Here is a 16,987-nt window from a genome sequence, read left to right as displayed (position 1 = left end):
CGGGTCTTATTTACTGGTCGCATCTTTCCGTCGAATCTGACTTACCCTTTCTATTTGTTTTCCGTATTCTTTCGAATTTGTTTGTTATTTCGTCTCCAACGTTTTTCTTCCCTTTCGACCGCTTCTGTTCAGCGGATGTTGCCTCGGTGCGTTGTACCGCTGTTGCGAAACCCGATGTTGCCAGTTTTTTACAGCATATACATAATAAACGATCTTTGTGGACGACGCATGTCTGAGTTTGATGCAAATAAACGGGAGAGGCCTTAACGAGGGTAAAGAGAAAAGAGCCGGAAAAAACTCTGTAAACACATTGTTCGTGGCAAAACGAGCTTTGTAACGTTCTGTTTTCTCCTCTTTATGCCCGTCTTTTTCGTAGGTCAGTTATCGAGGTTTAATAAAAATCGAGCTGTTAGATGAGGGTTTTGAAGAAACTGAATATTCATTCGATCTAAAAGTTTGACGGATTCGTCGCGACACCGCGACGAAAGCTTTTCATTCCGTTCCGATTAATGCCCAGTTAGGAAATTGTAAGGGTTCATTTTGGTGTTGAAGACGATGGATATCGCGTACCGAAAGCATCTTGTGTGGCTTGATTCTGGCAAAAAACGTCTGCGAAGGAGGAGGCAAGGCTCGTCCATCATTCCAACGCCCCTGACTTTTGAGATGGTGCGCGACTCTTTGCATCAACGTTACTCCTTTATACTTCATTTTGTATTATTTTCTTTGGAAGATACGTGCAAGCCGCGTGCGGCTGGTGTTGCCATAAGAAAAAAAAAAAAAAAACGAGAGAAAGAGAGTCTCTTTCTCATCTTTTTCAACTGAGAACGACAAGAAGCGCAGAATTTTCTGTTTGCTTATGTTCCTGATATCGCAGACTTCTTCTTGGAACATTTCTTTTTCTCTTACCATGCCCTTCTCGCATCTCTCTCTCTCTCTCTCTCTCGCTCCCCCCCCCCCCCCCATTGCTCTTTTTCTTCGTTTCTTCTTTCGGGTGCTTTCATCTGAGATCCGCACTCTTTCTCTGTTTTGTCTTCTCTCGTCACTTTGTCTCGACGTGTACACGGACTCTGTGGATTTTTCTTTATTTTCGAATCCAGCAAAGAGATTCTTTCATTCCGATGATATTTGCTATCACAGATTGTTCCTCTTATTCCCTCTCTCTCTCTCTCTCTCTCTCTCTTTCTCTCCAATGCACGAGTATTGAATCGAATATAGTGTGCAGCTGCAACGATATTCCTTTATCGAAAACACGTTGCGGATGAAGACAGCTGAGAAATTGCGGAATTCTGCGGTGCGTATGGTTCGCAAATGTATCCAACGTTTCCTGGTTAAAAGATAGATACTATACTTTTGTTTTCCTGTTTCCTACATCGCTCGTTCTGTTGAAACGCTCTCACACATCCTGATGAATAAGCGTCGTCAACGCTAAATGACGTCACTTTCCGTGACGTCATTTAGCGTCACGAAAATACATCAAAGTTTAATTGGCCCTCAATTCCTTTGCGTTGAATAAACGAGCGCTTGAATTTATTGAACGAATATAAAATGTCGAATGAAACCTTTTGGGATTCCGTGTCGAGTCGTCAAATGATCGAAGATGATTGGTCCACTGGTTTTCTTTGACAATGAACTATAAAAAAAACTCATAAATTATAGAACTCATTGAGCACTTTATGGGACTATTTGAAATAATTTTAAATTGGTACGCTGCTCATCGCTCGCCTAGAAGCTGCTCTATCTGGTTCGTACAGAGCCTGCCCTTTCTCCAGACGAATAGAAGAATATAAAGATACTATATAGAGTCGACACTCAGCTGCCGGAAGCCTTGATATAAAACGACATCAGCGCCAGGACTCCGTATCCCCGTTAATACGCTCCTTTTATTCTCTCTATTATCTTCTCTCGCTCCCCCGCTCTTTCACTTCTCTTTCTCATTGACAATTCCCCGAACGGAATCGAGACAATCTCAATTTATGACGACGATGGTTTGACTTGGCGAACGCTTCTCCATTTACAAAAGTAAGCGACTCTGCCCTCTCGCTTCCATGTATAATACCGTAGAGGAGAGGAAAACCCCGTTTAAAGATGGCGTGAGTCATCGTTTCGATTTGGAGCACTGCCGCATACGAAACAACCCGCAGAGCAGGAGCCATCGATCCGAAGACTCGCGTATGTTCCTACTTCGATTTGAGAACTCTGGAGTTCAATTATCCGATAGGTTGAGCCTTGGAAAAAATTTTTGTTCATTCATTTTCATGTGATCGTCAATGCTTTTGTCGAAGATTCAGCATCGGATCTTTGAACCTGGAAACCGCAATGGTGGAGGAAAAATTTTAGTCCATTTTGAAGTTGCATAGCGGCCCCCTGTAGCCATATAATTATATATGCAAAAGTGCTTGGATAACCATCGCGTATCGATTTTTTCTTCCAACCGCAAGAACTTGCCAACAAGATTGTAAAGTATGCTGCTCTTACTTTTGCCGAACAGATGCATTTCCCAAAGATGCGAGATTTACGAACACGTAATACGTCGGTGAGATGGAATCACCCGGTAATATCTTGTGATACGGGGTTATGCATCTTCGATAGATCGAAGATAAGGTCGATTCCTCGTACCGGGTATAAGCTACTACACGATATTCCGAGTTTAAGGTCCGGTCGCGCTACGACGAGGATCTTCCTCCCTCTCTCTCTCTCTCGCTTCCTCGCCCGCTCTGTCTCTCGCTTGAAAATGGCTAAGGATTGAGGAAGAAACTTGAGGAGGGAGCAAACAAGCCACCGTGCCGCATCTTTGTATCCGCGCGCTCGTTTGTTTTTGTGTTCCTCTTTTTTCTTCGAGCAGAGTCTATTCGTGTGCAAGTAGGAGATTTCGCGTTAGTGCTCGTGTGCTCGTATTCTTTGGGTGCTGTGTTTTATCCATTGATGCAAGGATACGAGCTGTGTCTCCTCGTTGAGCAAGACTTATTCCTAGCGCGGCGCTCATTAATTTGCGAAAACGGATCCTGAATCTCTAGGAGCTCGCTCGCGAACAAGGCCATGGGAACTTTAGCCGGTTTCGTACCTTTTCTCATCCCTCACTTCGCCCCTTGATCCGCCCCCTCCCCTGTCCTCTTGCATTCAGCTCGTATATAGGAAACGTTCTGTGCATCCTAGAAACGAAGCAACGTGAGAGAGAGGGGGATGGAGAGAATCTGCGATAATCCGTTACAACGTTTCATTGTGCTCACGAGCTTATCCTGCCACATATTTTACGTGTGTCGGTCTCGCCCCGGTCTTCCTCGCAAAACAAATATGTAACGCGTTACCGTTTCAGTTATGAAAATTTCTACTCACGGATTCTACTTCTTCATCATATAATTTTGGATCTTTCAATTGATGATGGATTTTGTGACTTTTGAACAGTTCCAAAACCATGGCTTTTCGTCTATTCTGAATCGATCGTCGCAATTGATAATCGTTCATTAAAAAATGATCACGATGGGCTTTTCTACTTACGTTTTCTACAAGGATAAATGCACTTCAGAGCAGTTTTTTGTTTCGATCACGATTGAGATATTTATGCATCGGTGCACGAGTGCCTCCGAATGCAAACATCTATATTTTCATATACGACACGAGAATTTCAGCTGAATTTATCCATTTGTGACTCGGTGATATGGCATTTCAATTGGAGTATCGTTCAATAAGATATCGCCAAGCGGATAAGCGGTATCTTTCTTCAGGTATGCGCTCCAATCGACTCCGTGTATATGCGGCTCGAAGCGATAGTGTTCTCGAGTTCCGACAACTTTTCCCACGTACGAATAAAGTGGGAAACTGCACACGCGCCCAATGCCATAACTCACACGGTTATTGTCGGTGCTTTGAGTCTGCATCTACAAAGTGTCTCGTGATTCGGAGCTTCGGGATATACTGCACAGATTAATTGAAAAATCGCATTCGTGACGCTATTCGAATCGCGAGGAAAACGATCACTTTTTAAGCGTTAATTTTATTCTATCGATTCTCGCGTTGATTGAAAGACGCGATAAAAAACGGAAAGGATCGAAACGCGAATCGATTTTCAATAGGCTATTGTTGCGTCGAGATTCAATCAACGAAAACTCCGTTCGAGGAATGCCAAGAACAGGCACAGCTTTATCTCTGATTCTCTCATTGTTCGATTCCACCCCGCGATGTTAATGATGAATGAACTTATGGCGGTAGGAAATTGCGAAAAAAAAAACATTTCCTTCACGTCACGTACGCAAATACCCGGAGTTCTGCATACTTACGGAAATAATCATCGGAGTAATTTCTGTGTGAAACCGCACATGACGACGATTAGCCTGCCGCTTCTGAGGTCATCCTTCGAATCAGGATACGAAAACAAAATGAGAGCGTTGCCAGCACAGTTTTGGGCTTTTCAACCGCGATGTTTGTACGTGGACGCGAATTTCGCTGTGTTTATTATCTCACGAGTTTGACTCTCAAGAAATTCATGCGGGAGAAATTTGCTCGTACGCGGTTACGATTTTTTCACCATTTCCATTTCAATGAACGTTGGCGAACATTTATAAGCTTTTCTCGTTATAAAAATGATGGAGATAAAAATTCTACCGTTTGAAGAAATAACGAAATGACGCAAGGAAGTTGTGGCCGCCGACCGCCGAGTCATTTGGACGCTTCTGCAACGCTCCGACTGAATTTTTATTACTTACGCTTACGCATTCATAGCTGCTGGTTTCTCAAAGATTTTCGGAAACTGAATATCGTAAGTTCTATCACATCATTTTACAACTCCCTTAAAAAGTCCGATGTCATGCGCGGTTCGCGACATGGTGGAATATCATAAAGATTAAAAACTCTGGCGATATGAGCAAGCTCCTGTGGGCTGGAGAAAACCTAATATTTATGCTTCGATACTCGGAATCGTATCCCACAAAATATTTACAGCTGGATCATGTAAAATAATAAACCCTCAAAGTTCTGTTGTTGACCTTCCCATCGATGTTGTCTCCACACTTCAATTTTACGAGTCGCGGAGTACAGACGATTAAATATTTCCTAAAAATGATGTAAAGGCGCGTAGAAAAGTGTTCGATTGCATTGGAAAAATTGTTGCCAAATCGATTCAAGTTATATCCACAAATTTCGGAATAAAGCGATCGTAAAAATCGGCATATTGTAAAAACTTTTAAACTCCTAATAAAATTATTCTCAGGCCTTATAAAATCTTTCAGAACTTCACAAAGTTTAAAATCGTGACAATTATGAAGTTGATAATGATAATAAAACTGGTATCTTGTGTGGGGAGTACCGAGACGAAAACACTGCAGGGAGAAATACATCAGAGGCGATCCGGTCGAGCCGGCTTCTCCCTCGTTTCATAAGGTGTCTCAATTTCAGAATCGAGACCCGTGTCCAAGCACCGTGCGTGTTCACGGTATCCACGGGTCTGCCTGAACTCATGTCGGCTCATACCTCAGGGTTGTTAATCTATAGAGGTATCGAGTACAATTTTTGGCCATCCTGTCATCATCGGCACGGTAATTTTTCATGAATGTTGAGACGACGCTGAAGTTTCCAACGTTGGAGTCCAACGAAATGAACGAAAATATTTCACGAATCGTTGGTGCAGTTTGAAAAACTACGAATCGGAAATTTGGCAGGGAACAAAATAGGAGAATCACTGGAATTATTGGAGAGTTTTTTTCGATCATTTCGTTGGACTCCAACGTTGGAAACTTCAGCGTCATATGTTGAGATGTTTTTCTTCTTTATTCATTCCCCGCTCAATCTTCTTCGATTGATCGCGAATGATTTTCGCTCTCATATGGGGGGGGGGGGGGGGAATCTTTCATCTGTCAAGTTAATTGCCTCGTAAAGTAACAAATATTTTATCAACGTTTCCATTCGGTGCGGATCAGAGTCATTCACGGAGATAGCATCAGTTTATTCAACGTCTTTGGAAGCTGCTCAGCCAGGAAAACATGAGGAAGTTGCAAAACTCACCCCTGTGAAGGGATGAAATTTCGTATAAACTTTTCTCCGCGTGGCCAATCACTGTGACGAGAGAGGATTGCGTGTACAGACTGCGCGTTATCGCGATATGAGCGCGAACTGCTGTTGACGCGAACACAGTAAGTAGTTGGTCGTCGTCTGCATGGTTGTTACGCGGGTTTCGTCGGCCCACCGGGTCGATTCCCGTTGCGCCCACGTGCACATCTCGCCTTCCGAGCTCTGACCTTATTCGGACACCTTCCACTTCGCCCACCGAGATACACTGGCTCTCACAAGTCGTAGTTACCCTTCCTTTCTCCCTGCTCTCAACCCCTTCTCCTCTTTTCCTTTCTAATGGACCGATTCGATGTTTCGCAAACCCTGACAAGTGGGTGCCACTGTTTTTTTTTTTTTCATCTTTCCGTTCGTGACTGTGAATAGGCGAAATTGTTGCAAATTCAAACTACAAGTCTACTCTCAGAATCGTGCAACAATTCTAAATTTTTATTCTCTTCAAGTTTTTATAGTTCAAAACTTAAATTCAACGATTTTTTCACTATCGTAGACTCATTTCATTGAGCAGGAATGATCTTTGAATTTTGTACCGAAAAATGTTTATGCGTATAAGATTTAGAGTTTGAGAAAAATTTTCAAACACATACAATTTTCATGGGGGTAGGAAATATTTTTCAAGTTGTGTGAGACAGTCTTCGTTGATGAATGTTCGAGAATAGTGATTTCGGTAGTCGCAACAATGGAGACTGTTGTGACAATGAATCAGAAATGAGTTTTATCCTGATGACTTTTTTTTTGAAAGGCTCAAGGTTGTCAGCTGATCTTGTTGCTGCTCTTGAATAGCTCGTTTCACCAAGGAAGAATTCATCCAGAAAATATAGTGATTGTATTACAATGTATTATTAATATAGTGATTATTTATTAATTGTATTAATAAATTCAACCTGCAAGTACTATTACGTAAAGTTATAAATGATACTCGACATGAGCTCTCGTCATATTTCACTCGTACCGTTGTCGAATGGTTACGTTCGATATGCTCTTATTATTGGGCGAATGTGTTTGTGTGCGAGAATGATGACACGAGCCAACCTCTCATTTTTACCTATCACAACACATTAATTCCATCGATTTTATTTATTCAGGCGAATACATCTGTCAAAAGTGACATTTCACCCAATGGTCGTCCACCGCATATTTTAGAATGTATCTATAAAATACAGACATGCTTACGATCGTCATCCACTTGATTTGGAGCAGGATAACAAATCGAAGAAAAACAACTTCAAGTACATCCAAGAATGTCATTCCCAATCACTACGGAAATAAAGAAAAATGTTAAGCTCGAGGAACGACGCTGAAGTTTCCAACGTTGGAGTCCAACGAAATGAACGAAAAAAACGTTTGTAATTCACCAATTTTTTATTTCACGAATCGTTGGTGCAGCTTGAAAAACTACGAATCGGAAATTTGGCAGGGAACAAAATAGGAGAATTACTGGAATTATTGGAGAGTTTTTTTCGATCATTTCGTTGGACTCCAACGCTGGAAACTTCAGCGTCATCTCGAGGATCAATCTCGATTGGAATTCGTTTTTGGATCTCTCAGCAGCCTTTGCAAGCTTTCCAGTCTAAAATGAACATGGAAAAAAAGAGAGAAACAAAAATCCTCGTGCTTGTTCAGTGGGCTCTGTCGTAAAGTATACGCAACTGAAAATTTTGTTGCATTAACGTTGAAAAGGAGATCCCTCGTCACTCGAGATATCTCTTTGCGGTGTAGAAAATCGTGATGACTTTCTATGGCACGTGTGGAATGCACGAGAGCACGAGGTACGGTGAACGTCCCACTTGTCAAAGAATTGACGCAGAATTTTTCTGTCCCTTCATTCGAAAATATATATCTGTATATATTTATTGACGTCCTCATTGTTGTATCCCGTCAATGATCTATTGCCAATTGGATCCCGGTGAGCGGCGATAAAACGCGATTATACGCCTGTTTTACGATCAATTTTACAACGAAACTTTGCTTTCGGCCGGTTTGTTGCGAAATTCAAGTCCATCGTATGGATTTTTTGACTCGAAGCACGTGAAATAAATGGAAAATAAAAGTCTACGATAGGTATATTTCGTGCGGTCACCGGAGGCGGCACGGTAAATGTCTCTCGTCGTTTGTGCACAGCAGACAATCCGGAATTTTCACTTTCAACGAAGCCCCCACCGCGACGTCTCTTTAAACGTCCGACAAGTCGCGTGGACGATGACGAGACGAGAGAACTTTTGCTGTCCATAAAGAAACACGTTACTCACTTTTACCGTAAAGATTTTATATATTACAGTATGTATACCGGAGACTCACCGCAATCCTCGAATCGAAAGTACGTGTTTTGCAACGGAAAGTCACACAATTCAGTAGTCCGTGAAATATTTTTTATCGGCTGATTCACATGTGCAAGTTTTAGCTTCGGAATCATCGAATTTGGAAGGCTTTGCCAATGCTGTGTTGGGAGACTGATAATGAGCGTTCATTTCTGATATACATAGTTATAGAAAAGCCCAGGGAGCGACTGGTTTTGAGCAGTTGAATATTTGGCCACCAGAGGTCAGGGTGACACTTGCGAGTTCCCAATAGTTGGAAGAGGGTCTTGAAAAATGAATGAAAACAAATTATCTTCTCTCATCACAATACAATTCATGGTTATCGACTCATTTCACCTTCCCTTTTATCTCATTCTCGTAAATAATGCTTTCGAAATTTGTGGTCATTCGGTTGACTGTTGCAAACTTTTCGTCGTTACGAACGTATCTGACGCTGAGAGAAATGAGAGCAATGAGAATAAAAAGGTATGGAGCAGAAATAATAATCATAGTGACAGGAGCAATTATTTGGATTGCTCTTGATCATCGATGGTAGAAAAAGCGCTGTAATCACTTCTGGAGCTCCCTGTACACTGTGAACATTATCAACTATCAACGGTCACGCACGTGGTTAAGAAGCGTAGCGTTTTTTCTCTAAGGTGCGTGCGTTAATGCCACAATCTCATCGCAAAAATGTATGTTGATACACGTTATTTAATTTAGTAATGTAAGATCTGTGTAATAACGATGGTATATTTGTGTGCCCCAACCCAACAAGTCTCTTGTTCCCTCTAATGAAAATTGCGTTGTTTGTACTTTTCACGCTAACGGTGCAGCACTGGAAATACGTCAAGGTATGAAAATTGGCAACTAAACGATGGAAACGAAGATTTATTTATTTAGCGTTTATCTCAGTTTATAGATATAAACTTTAACTTACTTGATTGCAGACTTTCAAACGAGCTTATTATGTAGCGCGAATATATGCAGAATGTGAACTTGAATAATATATTTAACGTTACTATGAAATCATTTTCTCGCCGTGAGCTGACAACGACCTTTGACACCACTTGGTACACGTTGAACGTCCTTTAAACGTGTTTGTCCTCTCAGCACCCCTCGGTCATTGAATTTAAACGCTCAGGGGAGACTGAACAAATTATACATAGTTCGTGGTTCAAACTACATCGGTAAGATGCGCAAGGATGGCGACGTCGTCTCCATTACGAGGCTCGCAGAATCGGCTCCGTTATCTTTATGTTCTTCGCTATAACTGTGAGCTGCAATGACGAAATGTGCTCGGTAAACGCCTCGCTTTGAGGGGCTTCCACGTGTCCCTCTTCGATAATTAGCGAACGTCGTGTATCCTCCCGCACATGTGTGGCGTTAAATGGGGTGTCCCTGCATCTTGTCTAATGCTATCTACTCGTCAGTCTATTAGCGGTGATTACTTGCTTACTCTCTCCAATGCAATCGATGTCGTTATTCGTTCCATCCCGATCGCGAATCACGAGCTCCAATTGGATCCATTAGCAGTTTATATTTTTAATTTTTCACCTAATCACATGCGATTCTATTTTTATCATCTGATAAGCTATTCGAAGTTATAACTTCGTTTTTAAAAATTCATAGGATTTCTTTGCTCTTTAGAAAAATGTAGCTCAATAGAAGCAATGTAGTGAGCTGACATCTTTTTTTAATTTTTTTAAATTAAAATTTTTTAATTTTAGAAAATTTTAAACATTTCAACTTGAACTTGAAAAATAAAAAAAAAAAATATAAAAAATTTATTTAATAATTAGAGAAGAAAAAAAAACATTGGGCTGAATCTGAGCTAATTTTAATTGTTTCAATTAACATCAACGATTTTCGGGAATAACGAAATTCATCGTCGTCAAGAATTCAAAGTTCGTAGAAATAACCTCGTTTCTGTCACTTGAGATTTCATTTCGGCTTTAATTTAGGCTGACCATGTATATTTATTACGAAATTCTGCAATCAAAATAGTCATTTATTAACACGATTGTTGATCAATCATTTGAAGTTGTTGTACAATGGAATAATGATACTCTTCACTTCCCTAATCGAATGTTCGGTTGTTTTCCGTTCCTTTTTACAGACCTACACGTGTATCCACGTGTGCGTGGTAGTCAACAATCAGCCGTGCTGTTCTCCCACCGTAAGTTCTGACTCGGCGACTACAAGAGTATTGTGCAGTTTCGTTACTTTGATTTGCGAGGCTGCTGTAATTGCTACACTGCGCGTGCACATTTTTATAGCATGAATAGTCATTGTATTTAGCTTCAGAACAAATAGATTTTTCAAAGAATTTTTTTTTTTCACCGTTTTATCGACCGTGAAAAACGATGGACCGAGTTAACGAATTGAGAATTTTTTATCATTTTCATATCAATTTTGTCATTTCTGGTTTTCACTCACCAAGAACTTTCTCTTTCATCTGCTGAATAAACTTGATACGATTAATATAATTTTAATCAAAACTTTGTCAAATTTTTACGCTGTTCGACTTTATTGAATGGGAACGCACACACACACACCGTTTTACTCCATTCCTTTGTTTTTTTATCATCGCACTTGCGTATCCTTTCTGCGGATAGAGCGGTCGCTCGCTTTCGTTACTGGGACGACCGCGGTCTGTGTCGTCGTGAATGACGCACACGAGAATAACGATGTGCATTTATCGAATTGCTCATTCCGTATTATTTTACACGTGTGCACGATTGAAAATTGGAAAAAAATCGCACTTCATTTTTTTTATCTTCATCAATCATTGTACAGAAGTACAAAACTCTTTTTCTATGAAATTTTCTCTCAAATACGTAAGTGCGATCTTCGTTTTCGAATGTAATGTAAATTGTTGATATCACTTTTATTTATTGTCGCAGTTTTCAATGCTTGCTTTTTTATTGTTTTTTGTAGTATCAACAACGCGCCACGAATTTGCTTTGAATATTTTTCGAATTTCTTTGAGAGTTAAATTTTGGTAGGTCCAATTTTTAGTCTGAAATAAGGCTCGTCGTAAACTTTTGAGTCGTGACACGAAATACGTTGATTAAAAAAAAAAATCTAAGAAACCATCTAGGAAATTTTTGTCAAGTTAACGAATCTCATTTTGTTTGCCAACATTTTTAAATTCGACAACTTTTTCCTCTGTGCGTGACGCTAAATTGCTGTGCGCAGGACATTTTTGCCGTAGAATTAAAATAAAATTTTCAGCGTATTAGGTTTGATGGAATTTTGCTTGGTTGAATTTTTACTGCGCAACGAATAAGCGTTTTTTTTTTTCATCTGATCTGCTCATGCGGCGCCACGTTATGGGCGCTAACGTTTTTTTCCCATCTTAACTGTGCTTTTTTGATTTTTTTTTTTTTTTTACTTTTCATCATTCAAGCGGTTACTGTCACAAGTGTTTCGTGAGAGAACACTTCAGGCCATTCCTCCAGCTGGTCAGCTGTTCCTGAAGTGATGAACGCCGTGTTTTTTCTCTAGAATGTTCGTTCTCGTTTATTCGTGCGTGTAATTATTATTTGGCACTTGTATGTTTGTCCTTCGTAGAAATAGTTGAAGCTTCACTTATCAATGTGCGCTCGATGGAATTTAGATCGATCCTCGAAAACGAATTTAATTCGATTCTCTTTCGGTTACAGGCAAGCAGACATGTCGGCGACTTGTTCGAGGACCTGCGGGACGGGCACAATCTCATTTCCTTGCTGGAAGTGCTCTCAGGCGAGCATCTTGTAAGTAGAACTTTTCAAATCACCAACTCAGAAGGGACATACAACCAAAATTGCATTCTCCTTCGATTCCTTTTTTAGTAACAGAATTTTTTTTATTTTCACCATTCCATTCGTGAATCGTCGTAGCTCCTGTGAAAAAGTGAAATTTTTATCGTCCGATTAGAAAGCGTCGCTAGCTTCTATTTGGAAAATCAAAGATTTAGGATCGTGAAAAAATTACTCGGTAAATAAAAAAGTTCGCTCCGTGCGACGAGACGATTAAACCGAACTGTGTGCGAATAATGCGGAGATATTATGACCTATAAACGAGGGAGAATCACGAAATGCCAACTTGATTTTCTCGAGCCTCGACTTTTGTCCACGAAAGCACGGATGAACTAATAATAACGATTTTATTTCGCTACCAAGCCTTCAAATATAGCCACAAAGTTATGCGCATTCAACTGTCCTTCTCTTCACGTCGGGATGCAAGATTAACGCTTCTTTATCTACTTCATTATTTATTAATTTTATTTTCGCGATCGAGCAACGTTCGCGAATCGGCTCTCTTTGACCTGGACTTTGACTGATGATTTTCGCGATCGTTTGCCAGTCCTTCTCTCCTCCGGCTTGCCACCCGTTTAAATCTCACTCCTGCGTTCTCTGTTACGTGCAATCTCGCGGGTGCGATCGATCACGAGGATTTTCGACACGGTTCTTTCATTTGAATATTTTTCAACGAATTATAATTTCGTTTAATCTTTCATTCCATTTATTCCGAATAAAACGAAGCTCGCCAACTGAAACGGAATGCTTGCCGTTTCGGTGAAAATTTAAACGTCACTCCATAACAGATCCCGCTCGAAGGTGCGGAATTGACGGAAAAACGCATTGACGGAATCGGGCTCGACCTCGAGCCAAACTCCGATCGAGAAATCCAATTGATCGCGGAACACCGATCAGTTTGTATCTCCCCAGAAATCTCGACTTGCTCTTCTCAAATTACATCGCTCCGCAATAGTTTGAACTTTATATCCGCACACAATTAGCCAAGTTTTGACGTGCAATCATTGCGATCTGAATAACCGTGTTACTGACTCGCTCCGAGCGATAAAACAACGTTTCGAGCTTTAAATCGATACACCTCTAAACGATCTTGTATATATTCGTACACGCGTCAGTTCGTCTTCAATCTGATACAACAGATGTCTATCTATCCTCTGAATTTGCCCGTAAGCGCCACGCAATGTTCCACTTGCGAATCTTCTTGGCAATGTTACACGTCTATCAGCACCGTTCGTACGACGCTGAAGTTTCCAACGTTGGAGTCCAACGAAATGAACGAAAAAAAAACGTTTGTAATTCACCAATTTTTTATTTCACGAATCGTTGGTGCAGCTTGAAAAACTACGAATCGGAAATTTGGCAGGGAACAAAGTAGGAGAATTACTGGAATTATTGGAGAGTTTTTTCCATCATTTCGTTGGACTCCAACGTTGGAAACTTCAGCGTCATCCGTTCGTTGGCTCGGGTCATCGACGCAATATTCATTCTTCGGCCATTCAACGGAGGTTAGAATAAGTCAACTCCGCGCCGACTTTTGCATTGGCTCACGCGATCGATTAATCGCAATTAAACATTTTTTTCTTTTGCTGTTAACAACGTACGATGTCTTTAATTGATTTTACGGAGATGTTGATTCGCTCGGTTGGAATAATCCGTCGGACAATATCAAAGGAAAAATAATGATCGAACGACACACGTAATGAATTGAAAATAACGGAGATTTCGCGAAATGTTTCAATTCATTTTTCCAAAAATGGTATAGCTGAAATATTGAATTTTTATTGCTACGATCAATGATTAAAATTGAAATTCCATTCGACCAACACCGAAGTAACTGCGTACCGCACATTTCGTGGGCATCGTTTTCAATCGCTTCTCGTTCGTCCTTGTCTTACAGCCGCGGGAAAGAGGTCGAATGCGTTTTCACATGCTGCAAAATGTCCAGATGGCACTGGACTTTCTTCGCTACAAGAAAATCAAGCTCGTCAACATACGGGCCGAGGATATCGTCGACGGTAATCCGAAGCTCACACTCGGCCTCATATGGACCATCATTCTCCACTTCCAGGTAAGTCACTACCGATTTTACATACTCGCAGATTCCGCCAATCGTTATTTTATTCTATCGCTCATTGGCTATTCGCGGTGTGCGTAATTTCGTTCGGCTTTCGATCAAACAGTAGCAACGAACTCATCCCGAAACTCGTGTACGTAATGCAATAATAATTAAATATCACATTTGATTCAGCATCAATTACGGGACCGCAAGGAAATTTAAACCAAGGAAAGTTTCATCCCCAAAATTTTTAATTATAAATGAAATTTTTTCCCCGAGATTACCGAAATGCCAGATTAAAGAAACTCCATTTTTTGGGCTTGCTTTGAATCGCGATTAAATTTTTTTTCTTCGATTATATGCAGGCCAAATTTGAGTTAGAATTCATTTAAATCGATGAAACGTACGGAGATGGAATCGCGCGAGGTAAAACAGTTGAATATGCTGGCATCGACATTTTGGCAGGTGCGAATCGATTGAACCGCTTCTATTATTATGTAGGGCACGGGGGCGATTGTTTTAGTGATATTTTAGTTTCGGGTACACGCGCGAGAGCATATCCATTTCTGTATAAAAAAGGTTGTAATAAAAGAAGGCAGAATAAGTGCTCTCTCGTCGCATTGCTGAATAATCACGAATCCGTCATTGCCTCGTCCCTTGGGTGTGCTGAGATAATGAAAAAAGATTTGGCATCGTTTTCTGAGCTCGCAAGCACGGCGCATAGAGGAAGGAAATTCGTAAGAGCTGCAGTCGAGGGCGATCTAATGAGGAAAGCTTTTCTAGACCAATCGTCTGAAAATAAAAGAAAGCGAGAGAAAGAATAAAGATGCGGGGCAAAAATTCACGTACGGAATTGGCACGAGTCCAACTGGCATCGTGGAAAAAAAAGGAAAAAATATCCTCTCGGGAATACAAATTGGGTACACGCGGAACTTGAAACGCTCTTCTCGCATCGAATTCTTTGAGAGAGCCTCTCACGCGACGCGTACGCGCGTTGCGTTATCGCTTGCATTCGCTCTTCCCTCACCTCCAATCTTCTACACTGAAAAGAACTTTCTCGCCCTTTTTATTTCTCCCTCCAATCCTTTACCCGCCGAAAGAATCGGAAATTTGATGGATAAAAAGGCTGCGGAAAAAAAATCACCCGACTCCCGAGAAGGAGGTGGGTGGCTGCCACATAAATCTCGCTCGATCTTTTTTTTCTTCGCATACTACGTGCATGAGGCCTTTCAGCTCGAATGGACGAACCATGTTTTCTCGTCGCTCGCAATCTCCTCCCCTTTTTTCTTCGTTATTGCAAAGCCAGTGCAGCAGTACTGGACGACAAAATCTTGGGATACGATAGCCAGTTTTCGAAAAAAAGAACGTTAACCCTCTCAGACCGAGGCTCATTTCACTTTGAAGGAAAATTATTCCCTTTATAATATTATCTCAAAATACTTTTTAGTTTACGAATTCATTGTGAGATTTTAGTTATTTTTTTTGGGAAATACGAATTTTTGTAACGTCGGATGCGCACAGCGTCGCAGGTACTTTAATTAAGGTATAACTGGATGGATAGCTCGAGCAAAAATTATATCTGATTGGAATTTCCGTACTTCGTGATGCAATAAAAATCTGAAAAAATTCAACAACATTTGGAAAGCTATGAACAACAATTATCAATAATAATATTGCCCAAAAGTTAATAACAAATTGTTTGAACAATTAATTATTCAATAATTTTGCGGTGACCTATTGTTTTTTTTATGAATCAAATGTGTGTATTTTTCCGAATGCTCATCAATTCTTTCAGAATTTACGTGGATTTTTGAAATTTCTTGAAAAAATTTTGAAAAAATTTGGATTTTGGATATGTTTTAGAAGACATACTTACCATCAGTTTTGAAAAGTCTCAAGGTTACTGGATCAAAAATGTACAAATAGAGCCCTTTTAAAAAATTTAAAAAAGGAAATTTCAAAAATCCACGAAAATTCTGAAAAAAATCATGAGCATTCAGAAAAATGCGCACATTCGATTCGTAAAAAAAAAAAAACAAGGGTTTACTGTAAAATTGTTAAAAAATTATTTATTTAAACAATTTATTAATAACTTTTGGGCAATATTATTATTGATAATTGCGTAATTCATAACTTTCTAAATGTTGCTGAATTTTTTCAGATTTTTATTGCATCACGAAGTACGGAAATTCCGATCAGGTACAATTTATCGGCTGGGCTGTCCATCCAGTAATACCTTAAGGAGTAAAATCAGGGAAATTTACGAATGAATCCAGTACCTAAAGCTTTAAATACATCACATTAGCTTCCTTTTGAAAGGATATAACGATTGGAGTATGAGAACCAAATACTCACTTTTCTTTTGCGATAACCAAAGCACGTTTTCACACAGCGCCAACTCAAAAACACGAAACGCCAGCTTCATATTGATATTTCGATAGATTAAAGCAGTTTATCTCTTGATTTAGGAGTATCTATGGTGCAATATAACCTTACTTGATGGAACTAGGCAGTTGGAAGTCCGACCTTACTGGCCGATGCAATTTTATGGGGTCTGGAAGCGCGTGTTGCGTATAGAAGCAACATACGGTCCGAGGGGGTTAATTTCTATACGATCGCAATTTCATTTTATTCGAATGCCAAATTTCTATAATTCATAAAAATATCAAAAAAATTGTTACAAAAGTTATCTTTATTTTTTGATAAATTTCCAATCAATTGATTCGGAAAGGCAAATTTATTATGCGATCGTAAAATTATCTCGAAATGGTGGA

At 40.1% G+C, this 16,987-nt stretch overlaps 1 protein-coding gene across 32 annotated transcripts in view; it reads left to right on the top strand.

Annotated features, from left to right (window-relative positions):
* The window catches only part of shot (dystonin-like protein short stop), a 213,237-nt gene that overhangs the window by 101,519 nt on the left and 94,731 nt on the right, over nucleotides 1-16,987 (top strand). For 23 of the 32 annotated variants that reach the window (XM_043411237.1, XM_043411251.1, XM_043411217.1 and 20 more), the window contains 4 exons: nucleotides 9,191-9,208; nucleotides 10,474-10,533; nucleotides 12,023-12,112; nucleotides 14,055-14,225. In XM_043411237.1, the coding sequence (XP_043267172.1) occupies nucleotides 9,191-9,208; nucleotides 10,474-10,533; nucleotides 12,023-12,112; nucleotides 14,055-14,225 (339 nt within the window). The remainder of the gene's footprint in view (nucleotides 1-9,190; nucleotides 9,209-10,473; nucleotides 10,534-12,022; nucleotides 12,113-14,054; nucleotides 14,226-16,987) is intronic. The other 9 variants (XM_043411243.1, XM_043411241.1, XM_043411252.1 and 6 more) reach the window with 1 other exon arrangement.

The sequence above is a fragment of the Venturia canescens genome, chromosome 2 (assembly GCF_019457755.1).
Source record: "Venturia canescens isolate UGA chromosome 2, ASM1945775v1, whole genome shotgun sequence".
NCBI lineage: Eukaryota > Metazoa > Arthropoda > Insecta > Hymenoptera > Ichneumonidae > Venturia > Venturia canescens.
This window is presented reverse-complemented; position numbering and strand designations above follow the sequence as displayed.